The sequence below is a fragment of the Nelumbo lutea genome, chromosome 1 (assembly GCF_056320005.1).
Source record: "Nelumbo lutea isolate HS-2025 chromosome 1, American lotus-T2T, whole genome shotgun sequence".
In the NCBI taxonomy this organism is placed as follows: Eukaryota; Viridiplantae; Streptophyta; class Magnoliopsida; order Proteales; family Nelumbonaceae; genus Nelumbo; species Nelumbo lutea.
Window position 1 is genome coordinate 59,739,388 of NC_142684.1, and position 17,965 is coordinate 59,757,352.

Genomic DNA, 17,965 nt, shown 5'->3' on the forward strand with positions numbered 1-17,965 from the left:
ATCCCTTCCAATGGCTGCGACCTTTCGATTTCATGCTTCTCTTCTCGTCTCACTCATCCTCATTACCACCCCATCTTAGTGCCCCTCGTTCGCATCACCTTCGAACCCCAATTTTGAATTGAAGGCCGACAACAGTGGCTCTAACACTACCAAGTACTACTGCGCAGCGAAGAACAACACCGGAGATTTGACTTTGCAGACATTGCTGGATTGGGATTGCGGAGCGGGAGACATCAATTGCAGGGCTCTACAACAAGGCGGTCCTTGTTACAATTCCTAGGATATCTAGTCTATGGCCTCCTATGCCTTCAATGGTTATGCCCTCAAGAACGGCTTGTCCAACACTACCTGCAATTTTGGCAATAGTGTTGCCTTCATCAATCTCGATGCAAGTAATAAAAGTCTCATTTTCTTTTATAAAATTAGGGTTCTTTATATTAGATCAATGAAATTTTGCTCATCTTTGCTCTGTGAAATTGCTTTCCAATCCATCTTGAGATTTTATTTACACTTGATCTTTTGACATTGTAGGTAAAGGGAGCTACGTATTTTCGGCGAGGTCCGTCTACAACAGCTACTGCTGCCGCTGTTTGTGTATCATCGAGGAAGATGAATAATATTTTTATCTGAATAGTTATTACAAGGGTAAAGGCTAAGGGAAGGGGGTCTTTGTCTCAAAGTCATAGTACAGCGGTTTTTGTAATTTACCAAAAAAAAAAAAGAAAAAGAAAAGCCCAGCAGTTATAATCCTCGTGGGCCGTTTCCACATTCGGCCCATCATGGAGTTCTGGGAGCAACTTAAAACATTAGTTCTGTAAACACTACATCATCCAGAAGGTCCTCGAGCTACGAACAACCTCCGTTCCGTTCTTGCAGGTTTCTCTCTCTCTCTCTCTGGATCGCTTGCTCGTTAAACTGTGAAGAGATGGACTTGGGTTCATGGTTTCGACGTTCTCTGTGGAGGAAGAAGAACACATCACAAATCTCTGTTTCTTCTCCTACCCATCGCGAGAATGCTAGGAAACAAGGAGAACGGGAAGAAGAACAGTTCGGAGTGACGGAACAGTTAAGGGACTTTGTCAAGTCCTTCACTCTCGATACTTTCAAGAACTTCCATATCCCAGGTAACTTTCTGCCTTTCTGTAAGACTAACAAGTTTTTCTTTCGGGAAGATTTTCTTTTGGCCAATTTTTCGTTTATCATCGAGAGGTTGTGGTCCTCAAAATGAAATTCTTATTTGGAGTGAGCGATAAAAAGTAGATGTAACTGAGTTGATGCAGACAGATGATCATGGGACCACCACCGGCGATGATTGTCCGACGACATCCGCCAATGTTCGGAAGGATCTCTCTGAATGGCAGGAGGAGCATGCTACTCTTGTTCTTTCCAAAGTAAAGGTACTGGTGATGATGTTGGTGATGCTGTTAGTCTCTTTACATTGGTTCTATCTGTTCTGTTTTTCTGTTTCATTATCTTTTCTGGGCCTTTTTTTTTTTGAATTGGGGTTTTACTGCTTAATTGAGAGTACTCAATTCTCGGAGGTCTGGACTTTGATTGCATCTCTTTCATTGCCTGCTGTAGTTCTTTTGACTTATGTATACGAAAGGGATTGGGAAGTGAGATTCTTCTTTCTGTTAACCCTGTGATTATTGTTCTTCCAGGAAATTTCGCAACTTAGATATGTTCTTTGTCCTCGCCATTTGAAGGAGAGAGAATTTTGGAGAATCTATTTTATTCTCGTCAAGAACTATGTGGCTCCGTAAGTGTCTATCTTCATATTTGAAAAACCTTGTCAAATCTTAAAGTAAGAAAAAAACCCAATCAGAGTATTCATTAATTTATTGAGGGAATACGAAGAAGAATTCACTTTGCTTCTTAATTTGATCCACCTAATTCATATATGTATCCTTACAAAAACAAGTATATTTATACCTCTATATGGCTTCCGTTTTCCATGCTGTAGATGTGATCGAGAATGTCAAAGCTGTGCTGCCCTTTGTAATGTCTATTTTCTTTTTATTGTAACTTGTTTCTTTGACGATTGCTACTTATGCAGGGGAGATTTCCCACATGATAGGTGCCCTCTTAAGTAATTAAAAGGCAATTGCTTGCACCTTATCGTTATTGGATACATATACTACTGAATTGTTGTCGTTCTTATTTGTTCTGGTTCTTGATTTAAAAATGTCTTGCTGCTTTTCTGAATGGAATTGATTATACTCTATGGAATATTTAAATCTATGATTAAAAATTTGAAAGTGGTATTGCTTGAAAAAATTAATTGTGCAATATGTCTTCATATGAAAACTTCATTATTATTTACTTTCTCTTGGTACAAAATCATCACCATCATCATCTAAGCCTTATCCCAACTATATGGGGTTAGCTACATGAATCCTATTTTGACAGTCCATTAATGCCATATCCATTTTTTTGATAAGTAAAATATTCATATCCATTGTTAAATTATTGGCGCTTAAATCGTTTCGTACTATTCTACCCATCTTCATTTTGGTCTTCTATGCACATGGCCAAACCGTCTTATTCTACTTTTCTCATTTTATCACCTATTGAAGCTACTCCTAAGTTCCTAAAATGACTTGTTTCTGATCCTATCCATTCTAGTTTTTCCAATCATCCATCTCAGCATACACATTTCTGCCACACTTATTTTTGGATGTGCTTCTTGATTTCCCAACACTTTGCTCCATAAAACGTAGCTGACCTCGCAACTGTTTTATAGAATTTTCCTTTTAATTTAAGTGGTTTTTGCTTATTACATAAAACTCCAGATGCATTCCTCCATTTTGCCCAGCATGCTCTGATTCTATGGGTGACATCCTCTTCAGTCTCTCTATTGTTATGAATTATTGACTTCAAGGTATTGAAAAAGGTCACATTGAGTTATCTCTTGGTCTCCAATCCTAACTATACTGTTCCAGTTCTCCAAATGCAAAAGAATCCACTAAATTGGGCTCTCAGGTAGGCCCATCTAGCTGGTTAAAAAGTCACTGGATTAGCATGCAGTTATGATAAGTTAGGAGTGTATGGGACATGGGTTTACTAAGTGTCTATTAAAGTCAGTTAATTAGTTTGCTACTTTGTAGTGTTGCGTGGATGTGGAGTTTAGTTGTAGTAGGCTATTTAATCCCATTTGATTAGTGAAATTGGTAGCGTGATTTCCTACCCAATACTATTGATATGTTGCTTGAATGTATTTTGAGGTTTTGGGATCCCTTGAAGCATCCCATCTTGTTATGTGTAATTAGTCACATAACATATACCCTAATTTGCACTCCCATTGTTATTAAATTTACATGCCATATATTTTGTTATAGTTTTACTTGATAACCTCTTGTTTCTAACTTATTTGTCCATAAGCTTATTATTGTTATTATTATTATTATTTTTGAAGAATAAGAGGAACAAAGCTAGTATTTTCCTTGAATCACCCATGGAATATAGAATATAGTCAGCTCCACCAATGAGAAAGAAACAAGGAAGAGCAAAAAACGCAGTTCCCTTCGTATTAACAAATGTCCATAAGAGACATAAGACCAGAAAAAAAAAAAAAGAAAATCTTCATCCCTAGATGACAGAAACCCTAACCACTAAACCCATACAGAGTTTTGCCTTGTCTCTTAAGAGCATAGATGACATCCATGGTAGTGACGGTCTTCTGGCGAGCGTGCTCATTGTAGGTAATAGCATCACGAATGATGTTCTCTAGGAAGATCTTGAGAACCCCACCAGTATCCTCGTAGATGAGACCACTGATATGCTCGACATGTTACAATGCCTTGGATGTTATCCCCCAACACCGAATAGCAGTCTTGGTGATACCTTGGATGTTATCCCCCAACACCTTATGATGCCTCTTCGCTCTGCCCTTTTTCAATCCTTTACCTCTCTTCCCTCTTCCTGACATTTTCTCCCTCTGCAGCTCTTCTCTCTCGTGAGCTTTCGCCTTTTCTTTTCCCTCTTTCTCTACTTCTGTGTCTCTTCGCTTCGCTTATTTTTTCCTTTAATCCTTCGTTAGTTTCATCGTCTTACTTGATAACCTCTTGTTTCTAACACATTTGTCCATAGGCTTAGTTTTGCCTTTAATCCTTCGTTAATTTCATCAATTAAAACAATGTTTGGGTGACTCACCTACAATTTGTCGATGACTTTATATTTTTCTATGATGGGGGTGACTGACGAAAAGTGAGGAATCTCAAAACTATGCTAAAGCCCTTTGAGAATGTTTCCAACTTGAAGATAAACCTGGACAAGAATTGTGTGGTGGGAGTTAATATGGATGAGAGGGATATTGAGCTTGTGGCGAAGTGTCTAGGTTGTCCCATTTCTTCTTGGCCCTTGTAGTACCTAGGTCTCCCTCTAGGTGCCAACCCAAAGGAGAGTAGTTTTTGGACTCTAGTTTTGGAAAAGTTTGAGAAAAGATTGGCTTCTTGGAAAAAGAACTATATCTCATTAGGGGGTAGAGTAACCTTACTGAGAGCCACCCTAGAAAATCTGCTGGTTTATTATTTCTCTTTTTTTAGGATTCTTGTTAGGGAGGCTAAGAAGTTGGGGAGATTATTGAGAAATTTTCTTTAGGAGCCAGGGAGGTAAAAGGGATAACTTAATTGACTAGGAAATAGTTTGTAGGAGTAAAGAGGAGGGTGGACAGGGTTTAGGAAGGCTAGTTCTCAAGAATAAAGCTCTCTTAGAAAAATGATTGTGGAGGTGGTCCATTAGAAAGGGAGTGGTTGTGGCATGAAGTGATAGCTAGTATACATGGCAGGTTGGAAAATGGATGGGATGCTGGTGTGTCGCGTTGCTGAAGTCATTTTTTTTATTCAAATAATTTGTAATAAGTGGGCTAGCTAGTCTACTAGCCAAATCATTAAAATTATAAAAAAGTATCCCGTATGGGAGTTCTCTCTCTTTAAGTGGGAAGTTCCCTCTCTTTAAGTGGGAGGGACAGGTGTCTTTCACCTAGGAAGAGGGGGTAGTTACATAACCACCCCACTCCCTATTTAAGCTCCTCAAGGGGAAGCTAGAAACATAGACACACAGAGAGACTCTTCATAGAAAATTTTCACAAGAGATTCTTAAGAAAAGCAAAGATAAGGAGAGAAGAAAAGAGAAGTGCTCAAGGGAAGGCAAGGAAGGAAAAGTCTGACTAATACAGGTAGAGAAAAGGAAAGTCCTCTTTGTGAATACTTCCTATTTATGTCTTCTGCTATGTATCCTTCTTTCTCTCTCTTTTGTTATCACTTTTGAGAAAGGAAAAAGAGGGAAATAAACCATCTACAACCAGGTACCTTTACTTGGTTGATTATGGTCCCTCTTTCAAGACAAAGTTAGGGATTAAACCATCTACAGTATAATGCTCGAAGACTGATTATGGTTCCCTTCAAATGAAAATGAAGAGTAGGGGGGAATAAACCATCTACAACCAGGTGCCTCTACTTGTTTGATTATGGTCCCTCTTTCAAGACAAAGTTAGGGAGTAAATTATCTACAGTCTAAATTTCAAAGGTTGATTATGGTTCCCTTCAAATGAAAATGAAGAGCGGAGGGATGAAAATTGTCTATAATCAAATATTCAATTTGATTGACTATGGTTCCCTTTTTGTATGCAAAATTCCAAGGAGTAAGGCTGTCTACAAGCAGAGAATTTCATTCTTGTATTTTCTTTTTGTATTGCTGTATGGTTTCTCAATTGTATTTTCTTTTTCTTTCTTATCATTCTTGTACACCTAATGTAAAGGAAAAGTAAATGAAAAGTTCTTTTCAAGTATCCTATTGTTCTTTTCTTTTGTTTTATGCGTTCATTTCTCCAAGTTAGAATCAAAATGTGTTCTCTACTTTCTCGTGGGGATGTAATTGAGGGGAACAATCCGTATGATTCCCTGAATGGGCCTTACCCAAAATAATAAAAACTCAATCACTTGATTGAGTGAATTATGTTGCATGAGAATTTATTAAAATTTTCACACCAACACGCGTCGAGCTACGTTGGCAACTCCTTGAAAAGCAATTCAAAGTGTCCTCCTTCAATTCCTCAATTTTGTCAGGTATGATGTCTGCTCTGGTAACTCTGTTTTATTTTGGGAAGGCATTTGTGTGGGTAGCTCTACTCTTAAGGATCGATTTCCTTCCCTCTATTCCCTTTCCCTCCTGACGCAGCGTCAGGCGCTCGGTAGAGATAGCTCTACGAGTACCCGGACGATCGAGTCAGCTTTGAACTCGATAAGACTCATGTAAGAGATTGGCATAGAGCCTCAACAGTAAAGAGAATTGCGAAAGAAATTCTTGTTGTTATTAAAGCTTAAAACAGACGAGTATATATAGCGTGTCAAACACAATGGTAAACTTATAATGTAACTAGGTAACTTAATAGCGAACTTGTAATATAACTAGGTGACTTAGCAAGTCTTTAGCATGTCTTCGACGTCCACCATTCGATGTCCATCATCCGATGTCGGGTAGAGTCCTCTAGCATAGGAACTCCCTTCTAAGACGGAGCTGGCGCCGGTTGGTTCGGGTGGTTACGAGTTGGCGCTCCATCATTCACCCCCACTTGGAAAGAACTTGACCTCGAGTCATGATCGGGATATGCAAGTGTCACCTCAGGCAAATAACAATGTAGATCAGCAACATTAAACGTTTTGGAAATACCCATGTGATCTGGCAAGTCTACTACGTAAGCATTGTCATTGATCTTCTTAATAATCTTGTATGGGCCATACTTCCTAGGTTTTAGCTTGCTATGCTTCCCAACGGGTATGCGCTCCTTCCTTAAGAACACCATGACTTCATCTTCGACTTCAAACACCTGGTACCTTCTATGCCTGTCAGCCGCAAGTTTGTACTTCTCATTGGCCCTTCGAAGTTTTTGCTGTACTTCCTCCTGTACTGACTGAATCTGACCTGCCAACTGTTCTGCTGTAGTACTAAGACATGGTATCCTGGGTAGCTTCACCAAATCCAGAGCATGGTTAGGTACTTTCATATAAACAATAGAGAATGGGGATCTACCTGTAGAGCTATGAACTGCATTGTTGTAGGCAAATTCTGCTTGAGCTATGGCAAAGTCTCACTGCTTCGGCCTCTCTTTGCAAATACTACGGATCAGGTTGCCCAGAGTTCGATTTACCACTTCTGTCTGCCCATCGGTCTACGGTGAGCTGTACTGCTGAAATTCAATGATGAGTCAAATAGCCTCCACAAGGTCATCCAGAAGTGACTTAGGGACCTTGCATATCTGTCTGACGTAATGGTCTTAGGCACCCCGTGTAAACGGACAATCTCCTTGAAGAATAGTTTGGCTGTTGCTGTTGCATCCGCGGTCTTCTTACATGGGAGGAAATGCGCCATCTTGGAAAACCGGTCAACAACCACAAACACGGAGTCCATGTTTCGTGGAGTCTTTGGCAAGCCCAGTACGAAATCCATAGACAAGTCTTCCCAAATAGCAGTAGGAACTGGTAAAGGCAGGTAAAGACCAGTATTCTGGGCCTGTCCCTTAGCTGTCTGACATGTATAACACCTACTCACGATAATAGCCACATATCTTCTCAGCTTAGGCCAGTAGTAACACCTCTTGGCAGCCTCAATCGTCTTGTCCCTCCCAAAGTGTCTTGCTAAGCCACCACCATGCAAATCCCTAATGACTTTCTCGCGAAGGGATATGCAAGGAATACACAATTGGTCTCCCTTCATAAGAAATCCATCATGTACGTAGAAATCACCCGCTGGCTGCCTGTTCATGCACTTCTCCCAAACTGCTTGAAGTCTTCATCCTGAGCGTACAGATCTTTCAAACATTCAAAGCCCACGATTTTGATACTAAGAGTCTTAGTCAAGGCCACACGTCTGCTCAAAGCATCTGCCACGGTATTCTGTTGTTCGACCTTATACACAATTTTGTATGGGAATTTATCAACAAAAGCAGACCACCTAGCATGCAGATCACTCCTCAACTGTTTTTTCTTACTTAAATACTTAAGAGCTTGATGGTCGGTGTAAAGGACATACTCTTTAGCAATCAGATAATGTTCCCATGTCTTCAATGCCCTCACAACAACATAAAATTCTTTATCATAAGTAGACCACTTCTTCCTGACTTCACATAGCTTCTCACTAAAGAAAGCAACTAGCCTCTTCTCTTGTGATAACACAGCCCCTATGCCCACTTCACTAGCATCACACTCAACCTCAAATAATTTGTCAAAGCTTGGCAGAGCTAAGACGGGAGCGGTGCATAACTTCTCTTTTATTAGAGCAAAACTTTGCTCTTGTTCCTCTCCCCATTGGAACTTACCTTTCTTCAAACACTCGGTGATAGGAGCTACAATACTACTAAAGTGTTTGATAAACCGCCTGTAGAAAGTTGCTAACCCATGAAAATGCCTCACGTCAGTTACGTTTGTTGGGGTTGGCCACTCCCTAATAGCTCGCACTTTCTCCTCATCCACTTTAATCCCATCCTTACTTACAACGAAACCCAAGAACAATAAACTATCGCTCATAAAAGTACATTTTTTTTAAATTAGCATATAGTTTATTTTCTCTCAACGCACTCAATACCCCTCGGAGATGTCCTATGTGCTCATCAACAGATTTACTATAGATCAAAATATCACCAAAATATACTACAACAAATTTACCAATGAAAGGGCGTAATACCTGATTCATCAGTCTCATAAAGGTGCTTGGTGCGTTGGTTAGTCCAAAAGGCATGACTAACCACTCAAACAATCCATCTCTTGTCTTGAAAGTTGCCTTCCATTTGTCTCCGGGACGGATTCTGATATGATGATAACCACTTTTGAGATCAATCTTGGTAAAGACCACAACCCCATCAAGTTGATCAAGCATGTCATCCAGCCTAGGAATGGGAAACTTGTAGCCAATAGTGATTTTGTTGATTGCTCTGCTGTCAACACACATCCTCCAACTCCCATCTTTCTTTGGTGTCAATAATGTCGGCACTGCACAAGGGCTCATGCTAACTTGGATGTGTCCCTTTTTCAATAGCTCTTCTACCTTCTCCCGTAAGATCTCATTCTCTTTAGGACTCATTCTGTAGTGTGGCAGACTAGGTAGGCTAGCACCAGGAACAAAATCAATGTGGTGCTGAATGTCTCGCATGGGCGGAAGCTCATTAGGTAAATCGTCAGGAACTACATCATGAAACTCGTCGAGCAATCCCTGCACTTCCACTAGAATTTTGTTCCCCCTTTGTGGTTCCCTCACACTTTCTCCTTTTATAACCAGTAAGTGGACCTCACGGGTATCTTTACACTCCCTTACGAACTTAGAGTGGCGATGTGTTATGATAAGAAAATTCCTCTCCTCCGCCTTTGAAGCCTTTGTTTGGTTCCTTTCCGCCATAGGCAGCAATGTATAGCGCACACCCTCTTTCTCGAGCTGGTATGTGTTCTTCCTCCCCAAGTGTTTAGCATCTGCATCAAACTGCCAAGGCCTACCAAGCAAAATATGGCAAGCATCCATGTCCACAATATCACAATAAACCTCATCAGTGTATTTACCAATAGAGAATGGAACCCTGTAGCGTTCCTCCATACGGACGCCCCCCCAACTTCTCAGATCCAACCAATCGTTTAAGGGTTCGGGTGTTTCTTAGAAATTAGTTGCAGCTTCCTCACCACATCTCTGCTAATAATATTCTCCTGACTGCCACTATCAATAATTAATTCAAATAATTGACCTTGTACCGTACACCTAGTGTGAAACAGCTGGTGTCGTTGTGTGTCATCTTTACTTTTCTGAGATAGCATGAGCTTCCTCACAACACACGTGTACTCTTCATGCTCATAAGTACCTCCTTCGTCCTCTCCATCGGGACCACAATATACTTCATCATCGCAAACTTCTTCCTCATCCCTTTCTACTATGTTAACTGCCTTTCTCTTGGGACAGTCACTAGACCTATGCCCAACTTCATTGCACTTGAAACACTTAAAAGGAGTAGGTTTTGCATAGGGATTAATGGTTTTAGGAGGGTTTGAAGTGTTACCTTGAGTATTTCCTCCCGTTGCGGTCTTATTGGCGTTAGCTACATTAGGCGGGTGGGAGGGTTGTGTCCCTTGAGTTGGCTTGCCCTTATCAACTGCTGCTGGCCTATTGTCGTTCCCGCTATACCGTCGATAATTATCAGCTCGAGTCCTCTCTTGAAACATCAACTCAGCCTTCAAAGCTAAGTTCCTTGCTTCCTGCACACTCAAAACCATCTGGACTCTAATCTTGCCTCGAATAGCAGACTTCAAACCACTCAAATAACGGGCTGCTTGTTGATTGTCACTTTCTGACAATTGGTTCCTCTCAGCCAATCTCAGAAATTCTGAGGTGTACTTGTTCACACTCCTGGTTCCCTGCGCACATCTTTGATACGATTCAAACATATATTGCTAATAATCAGGAGGCAAAAATCTTCCTCTTATTAACTGTTTCATACGTCTCCATGTTCGAACTGGACATCTTCCTTCTCTGATCCGAGTCTCCCTCATTCGTTCCCACCAAACAGATGCTCCTCCCTTCATTTGAAAAGCTACTAGTTTCACCCTTCTCTCTTCTAGGATCTCCATGTACTCAAAGAAACGGTCAACCTTGGTGATCCAATCTAGAAGACCCTCTATATCCAGATCTCCACTAAAAGTAGGGATATCCACCTTTAGTTTAAACTCATCATCATTCCGACGGCGATGAAAATTGCCATGATTTCGCCAATTCCTTCTAGTCCTACCATCACCGGGAATAACTGGAGCAACGCCAAGCTCTAGCTCATCGTCGCTATCATCATCAATAATAGGGTTCTTGGGTAATTGAGGCATAGGATCAATGATTGGCCTACCGTGGTCGTCTCCTCCGGCTTGATGCAATGCGTTCTCCCTATTCCTTGGAACATCCTCCCGCAACAAAGTCCGTAGTTGTCCAGCGATTTCTGCCAACTGTTGCTCAATGTTACGAGTGGCTGTTCGCTGTTCTTTGATTGCTCTCCAAACAGCTTGTAACCCCTGATCTCCGTCACGGGGTTGGTTACAACTACTACCGTCTTGGTTGGCCATCTGACTGGGCGAACTCCCGCTATGATACCACCTGACGCAGTGTGAGGCGCTCGGTAGAGATAGCTCTATGAGTACCCGGACGATCGAGTCAGCTTTGGACTCGATAAGACTCACGTAAGAGATTGGCGTAGAGCCTCAACAGTAAAGAGAATTGCGAAAGAAATTCTTGTTGTTATTAAAGCTTAAAATAGATGAGTATATATAGCGTGTCAAACACAATGGTAAACTTATAATGTAACTAGGTAACTCAGTAGTGAACTTGTAATATAACTAGGTGACTCAGCAAGTCTTCAGCATGTCTTCGACGTCTGCCGTTTGATGTCCATCATCTGATGCCGGGTAGAGTCCTCTAGCATAGGAACTCCCTTCTAAGACGGAGCTGGCGGAGCTGGCGCCGGTTGGTTCGGGTGGTTGCGAGTTGGTGCTCCATCACACTCTACAAGGAAAAAGCTATCTCTCATTTTCTTCCAACACCTGTCTTAGTTTCCTCATTGAGCTGGGACTTTGGATTTCATAGGGGCTTGAGAGATCATGGACTTATTTGTGTTTCAGACCTTTTGTCGCTTCTTGGTATTGCTTTTTTGGACCTTCTTTGATTGAATGTGAGATTATGGTCTCCTCATCCAAAAGGTTACTTCACATGTGCCTCCTCTTTTAAGACCCTTTGCTCTTCCCCGGGACAGTTGGGTTTTCCGACTAAGGAGATATGGTCTAGACCTGTTCCACCTAAAATTACTATTTTCTGTTGGGAAGTGTTTTATAGAAAGATCAATACCTTGGACTGCTTGTAGAAGAAAAGGCATTTCATGTGCTTATCCCCTAACTTGTGTGTACTTTGCAGGGCTAGTGGTGAGGATTGCTCCCACTTACTTTTATCATGTTCTTTTTCTGTTGCTATTTGGGGTTGGATCTTTGCTTTGTTTGGGTGTAGGTGGAATTTGAAGGTAAGTCAGCTATTTTGATCCTTTCTTTTTTGTGTGGCCTACAAAAAAAGGTAGAACTATGTGGAGATGTATTAGAGCAGCTGCCTTGTGGACAATTTGCGAAGAAAGAAATGCGAGGTTATTCCAAGAGAAGGAAAGAAGCATTTTGGCTGTAGAGGAATGCATTTTGACTAGGGCAATCCACTAGTTGAGAACTTTGGACTCCTTTCACACCTTTTCTTTTGATGATATTTAGAGGAACTGGGCAGTTGCGGCTAACAATCATACTGGGAAGGACAGGATACCAGCAGTGTGGGTGCCTCCTTCTGAAGGTTAGGTAAAGCTGAATTTTGGTGGTAGTAGCCAAGGAAATCCAGGTCCACTGGGGATAGGAGGGGTATTGAGAGATAAGGACAACAACATCTTAGCCTTGTTTTCAGGCCTCATGGGAATAGAAGACTTTAACAGAGCTGAGTTATTAGCGGCTGTACAAGGTATTCAGATTATAGACCAATTAGGAGTTCAGAATCTGGTAATTGAAGGAGACTCCAAAGTTGTTGTGGGATGGTTGACAAATCCAGATTCAGTTATATGGTGATACAGGGACCAATTGAGGAAAGTTAATTGGTTCTCAAGGAGTATGACTATTACCCCTCTTTGAGTAGGCAGAACAACAAGTACCTTAGCAGATGCTTAGCTAAGTGAGGGGCCTCAAGGGAACAATTATTTTGGGCAGCACTGTAACTTTTTGTTTTAGCTTGATGTAATACTTTGTTAGGAGAGGTAACAGCTCGTGCCTCTCCATGGGTAGCCTATAGCGATTTAACTTCTTGATCTGTTCATTATTAAAATCATTTTCACTCGTAAAAAAATCATCAATTAAAACTTCTCTAGTGTGAACATTACACCGCTACCCAAGCTTAGATAAAGGAGGTGGGTTGCATTGGGTTGGTAGCTGGCATTAAAACTTTTTCCAAACTCTTATTAGCGTGGATCCGGATTTGTCTTTCCAAACTCTTATCAACATTGGATCATATCTAATAAATTAGTAGTCATATTAGAATTGGGAATATCTTGGTGCCAGAAATCTTGGGTGAAGTGGTTAAAAGCTGGAGATAAAAAACAACTTTTTTTCCACAAAATTGCAAATGCTAGATGAAGATGCAATTCAATCACGAACGTCAGAATTGGGAACCATTTTTTTTTAAGATGAAGAGGCGGCAGTTAAGGCTATTGTTCAGTTTTACAAGAGTCTCTATGGGCATAGGGAGGCAGAAAGGCCAAATCTAGAGGGTGTTGCTTTCAGTCAATTTGTAAATGAGTTAGTGGAATGGTTGGAGAGACAATTTGAAGATGATGAAGTGTTGTGGACCATTAAGGACTTGAAGGTTGACTACGCCCTGGTGCCTAATGGCTTTCCCATGGATTTTTATAAAAAATGCTGGCTGTCATTAAAGATGATGTCATGGCAGCATTGCAAAACTTCCATGATAATCATAAATTCCTGGCAATGGTCAATGCCACTTTGATTTCACTAATCCCAATATTCATGGTGTGGCTGATGTAAGAGTTTACATACTGATAAGTGTCATAGGGAGTTTTTACAAGGTGATTTCCAAAGTACTAGCTAATAGGTTGAGACAAGTTCTTTCATTCATTATCTCTCCATCCCAAGGAGCGTTTGTAGATGGTCATAAAATCTTGGGTGGTGCTTTAATTGCAAACGAATGCCTTGATTCTAGAAGAAGAGAAGGAGATCCTGCAGTCTTTTGTGAATTGGATCTGGAGAATGCGAATGACCATGTCTTATTGGAACCAATGATTTAAAAGGCACAATCTATGTGTGTGTGCGTAGTTTTTTCTTTGTTCCTCTACTCTTTTATCAAGCCATAGTAAGATCTTTCAGTAATTTTGGGTTTTGAGATCGTTTAATATAAATAAATCAGTTTTGTTGTTGAGTAAAAAAATCATTTTTCCCAATTTCCTGGCTGAGCTTTGAGCTTTATATGAGGTCCAGGCTGGGGCTTGGGCCTGAATGTGTTCTGTTAATATAGAGGCAAAGCCCAGCCCAGCCCGTGAACAGGTCTAACTGGAATTCTATGTGGGTGAAAAGGTGCACCTGAAGCTCCAACCTTATCGGCAAACTTCCATCTCAAAGAGAGCATGACAAAAATTATCTCCAGATATTTCGGCTCATACACCATACTGGAGAGGGGTGACTCAGTAGCCTATAAATTGTACCTGGCAGCTACTGCCAAACTTCATCCTGTCTTTCATGTATTCCTGCTCAAGAAAAGTTTGGGAGACACTGATGTTGCCTGTCCATCCCTACCTAGCTTCACAGAAGAAGGCCGGCTTCAAGTGGAGCCCGTGAAGATTGTTCATTTTAAATGGGTTTGAGCTAGGCACAAAATAATCCTGGAAGCAAAGGTGATTTGAAACAACCTGCAAGATGAAGGTTCCACTTGGGAATCTTATTTGCAGCTGCTCCATCAGTTCCCTCATGTTGACCTTGCGGACAAGGTACAACTTGAGAGGGGGGAACTGTTAGGGCCCAGCCCGATGGTAGCCATGCTTTGCATCAGCCCATTACTGTAATACTGTTAATGGGCCTAATAAGAGCTCTTGCATTGGGAACAGGCCCAGCTCATCCTATCCAGCATGTGTTCACATGTAGACCATGCCGGCTTCAAGCCAACTGAAGTAACAGATTTGGATCTGATTCAGTTATTGGAATCAGACTTAAATCTCTTTTGATACCTCCATGTACTCATACCTCTTATCTGAGAGAGCCCCTACAAATTTCACTCACCTCACCTTTGGAAGTTGAACAAGGATTAGCAAATTACCCTCTTCTCTTCTTCCCTCCTTCAAGGAGGTTAAGCTTCCCTTGAAGAAGCTTCTGAATTGGGCAGTAACCCAACAGAGAAGGTCCTTGTGAGGAGCAGACAATTCACTAGGTGAGAGTATAATTAGTACAACTTCAAGTATGACAAAAGAAACTTCGAGGAATGTTTACTCATAAAAGATGTATAATTTTTATCTATTTGCTTTGCTAGAGGAGTAAGGGGAGATGTAGATACCTTTTTTGAGGAAAAGGGGAGATGTAGATACTGACTGAATATGTTTGTGAGGTGTGGCTTATAGGAGGAGCTTCTATAGAGGGGTGGGGAGGGGATTGCAGTTATCTCTTGTTTGTGTTTAGTGGGTTCTGGTTTTCTAATTTGTGATCAGGTTTTGGATTACCATCTTTTTGTTTAATTCAACCTTGGTTGTTCATAATTTTTTTTATCAGTAACAGTGGTTTCGTTAATTGACAAGTATAAGTAGAACACTACTCTGCAAGTGCCTGGGAAAAAGTAGGACAAACACAACCATTGGCTGGTAATGTCACACACTGGTTTATACACTGTTACTGATTTCACCCATCTCTGGCAATCCCCATTCTTATTGTTGTTGAGTTCATCCTTGCTAAGTTGTCTGCTAAACTGTTCGCAGACCTTGAAATTCATATGAACATCAGTTTTGTGTTGGGAGATAAATCTAATGCTTCTCTAGTAGACACCAAGATCCCTTGGTTTTTGATTGCAGCCAGTTTACAACTACTTGACAATAATCTTCCACCTCAAGAAAATTCCATCTTTCACTAATTTCAGCAATCGTAAAAGACCTAATAGTTCAGCCCTCATAGAGTTAGCAACTGCAGCTGGGCCTGAATACTTGATCAATATGTTGCCTTGATAACCTCTGATAACTTCCGCAATACCTGTTACGCAAGAGAATTACATACACTTTATACTCGATATAATATAAAATATTATATTTTATGTAACAGCTGTGTCGCTCTCAGACTTGAATCTGTGTTCTCATTCTTGTCAGCCTGAGATTTTACCATTGCACCAAGCAATGACCAGTAAATCATGATTGGGTTGAACACTGCCACCACATGGAAATAAGGATCCATTCAGGTATTTCAAGCACTGTTGTCAACCTTCATTGACTCAGCAGGTTGGACCGGGGACCAAGTGACCTGGTCACAATTCCAGTTCTGGTGACCTTTAACCTGCTTTGTTACAGAGTAACAGAAAGCCTGATGATTTGGTAAACGATCTGTCAACCTGGATGGTTGAACTGGTGACCTGTTCACCGGGTTAACCCATTGAACCAGATGGTTGAAAACCCATCCACCTAGAGGGAAAAGCAGTTCATCCACCGGGCTGGATTTTAAAACATTGGTTTCAAATTGTCTATCCTAAATCGTTGTCTTAACAACTGAGGAATAGCAAGCACCAGCAGGTGTCTGTATTTCCCTGTATTTTGGAGAACATGTCTGTCTGCTTCTCCGTTTCAATTGAGATTAATTTCCCGGTTTCTGGTGTGAAGCCCAAAAAACCAAGAATAACTTACCCATGGTTCTGACTTTGTCTACACAATCCAGCAAAAGAAACTTGATTCATTACATCTTTACCCTTGATTTTACATGAAGAAACAAGCAACAGGATTTTGTCTTATTCTTTTCCTTTTCATTTCTTTATCAGTTCGATATTAGTGCAGCCATAGCTTTTTTCCCCCAATTTTACCTTCACTGTATCTTTCTCTCCATCTTTGCTTGTTCTATTTTTTTTTTCAATTTTCTCACAGAACAATGTTCTTTTCTTGGCATTGAGAATATCAGATATGAGAAGCGTGCCATACAACTGGCAAAACTTAAGAGGATGGGTATAGAGGATAGGAAATCATTGGAAACTGGTGCATGTGAGGTGGAGATGGCTGAGGCAAATAGAGAAGGGATTTTCTCGCCTTCTTCTTTGGAACATGGCTTGAGTTCTTCCTTGGATGATGGTAGCCATGTTTTCTTAATGATAAATTTTTGATGTTTCACTTTGGCTAGCATATTCTGTTATTTTAATCATGCAGCATATTAATGAATTGCTTTTCCCCTGCTCTAGATGAGGTTACAGGAGCTGGAGGGCTGACAGTGAAATGAACTGTAAATAGAACCCATTTTTGGAGCTGGATCTTGTTAGCAACCTTATGGTATATTTCCGTGACAAGAACTTAGTGAGCTACACTGGCAGATCTCCATGGCAGTAACCACCAAATTCAGTTGCTCGTAAAGTTGGCTCTGCAAATCGAATTGAGTCCCAACTCCCAAGTGATGCTCAGTTCTGAAACAAATGATTTAAAACAATTCAAAATTAATTCCAGGAGTATATTGTTTAGTGCATTCTAATTTTCCCCATCTCTCCCAAGAATATTAATAGAAATATGATATTGTGGATATTGGCTTACCATGTATTAGCTGAATGGTTGAGATGTGAAACTGCAGCAGTGGGCATGAAGAACTTATTGTAGGTTACCAACCGGAAAAGATTGTATTGTTCCAGAAGTTGTTTCGAATACACTGTTCAGAAAAAGAAAAAAGTTATTTTGTATACACTGATGGTTGCTAGTAAGCCATCAGACATCACTTCAAATGCTTTAAGTGGACCATTTGGTGCAACCCAAGACATTGTAAGATGCAGCAGGATTTGAGGGTAATACTTTTCATCTGCTTGGTGCCCGACCAACATTTTGTCTGTATGTGTTTTGGCTTTTCTTCAACTAGAATCTGTTTGTACTTCCATTGAGGCCAAATCTTTAAAATGGATGCATTACTCAACGACAGATTGCTTCAAAACTAATCAACATATCTTCTTTTCTTGAAAGTGCAATAATGAGATCTTCATCAAAAGAAGTAGATGGACAACTTTTCCTGTGATTGTCTAGTATGATACTACACCTAATGTATTTTATTCTGGTGCAAACAAATTAGACCCTTTGATTTGTCGGCCAAAGTGTAGAATGTCTTAAAATGTAAGCCCCCCCAACCCAATTGGTTTCATCCAACTGGCCTTTTGTTTAGGTGTTGGGGCGGGAGGAGTCAAGTCAAAGTAAATTCAAATAATTTGAGAAATGGAA

At 40.6% G+C, this 17,965-nt stretch overlaps 1 protein-coding gene and 1 pseudogene across 2 annotated transcripts; one reads left to right on the forward strand and one right to left on the reverse strand.

The window, feature by feature from the left end:
• Positions 1–692: 692 nt before the first annotated feature.
• Positions 693–17,587, forward strand: LOC148874763 (uncharacterized). Of its 2 annotated transcripts, XM_088966102.1 has the most exons (5): positions 693–1,124; positions 1,285–1,397; positions 1,662–1,759; positions 16,680–16,846; positions 16,954–17,587. In XM_088966102.1, the coding sequence occupies exons 1-5, from the start codon at positions 926–928 to the stop codon at positions 16,989–16,991; spliced, it is 615 nt and encodes a 204-aa protein (XP_088822228.1). In that variant the 5' UTR covers positions 693–925; the 3' UTR covers positions 16,992–17,587. The 2 variants fall into 2 exon arrangements, with proteins under 2 accessions (XP_088822228.1, XP_088822229.1); XM_088966103.1 differs by lacking the exons at positions 16,680–16,846; positions 16,954–17,587 and adding an exon at positions 1,964–2,208 and having other exon boundaries at positions 778–1,124.
• Positions 3,605–3,928, reverse strand: LOC148874764 (histone H4-like; annotated as a pseudogene).
• Positions 17,588–17,965: the final 378 nt, after the last annotated feature.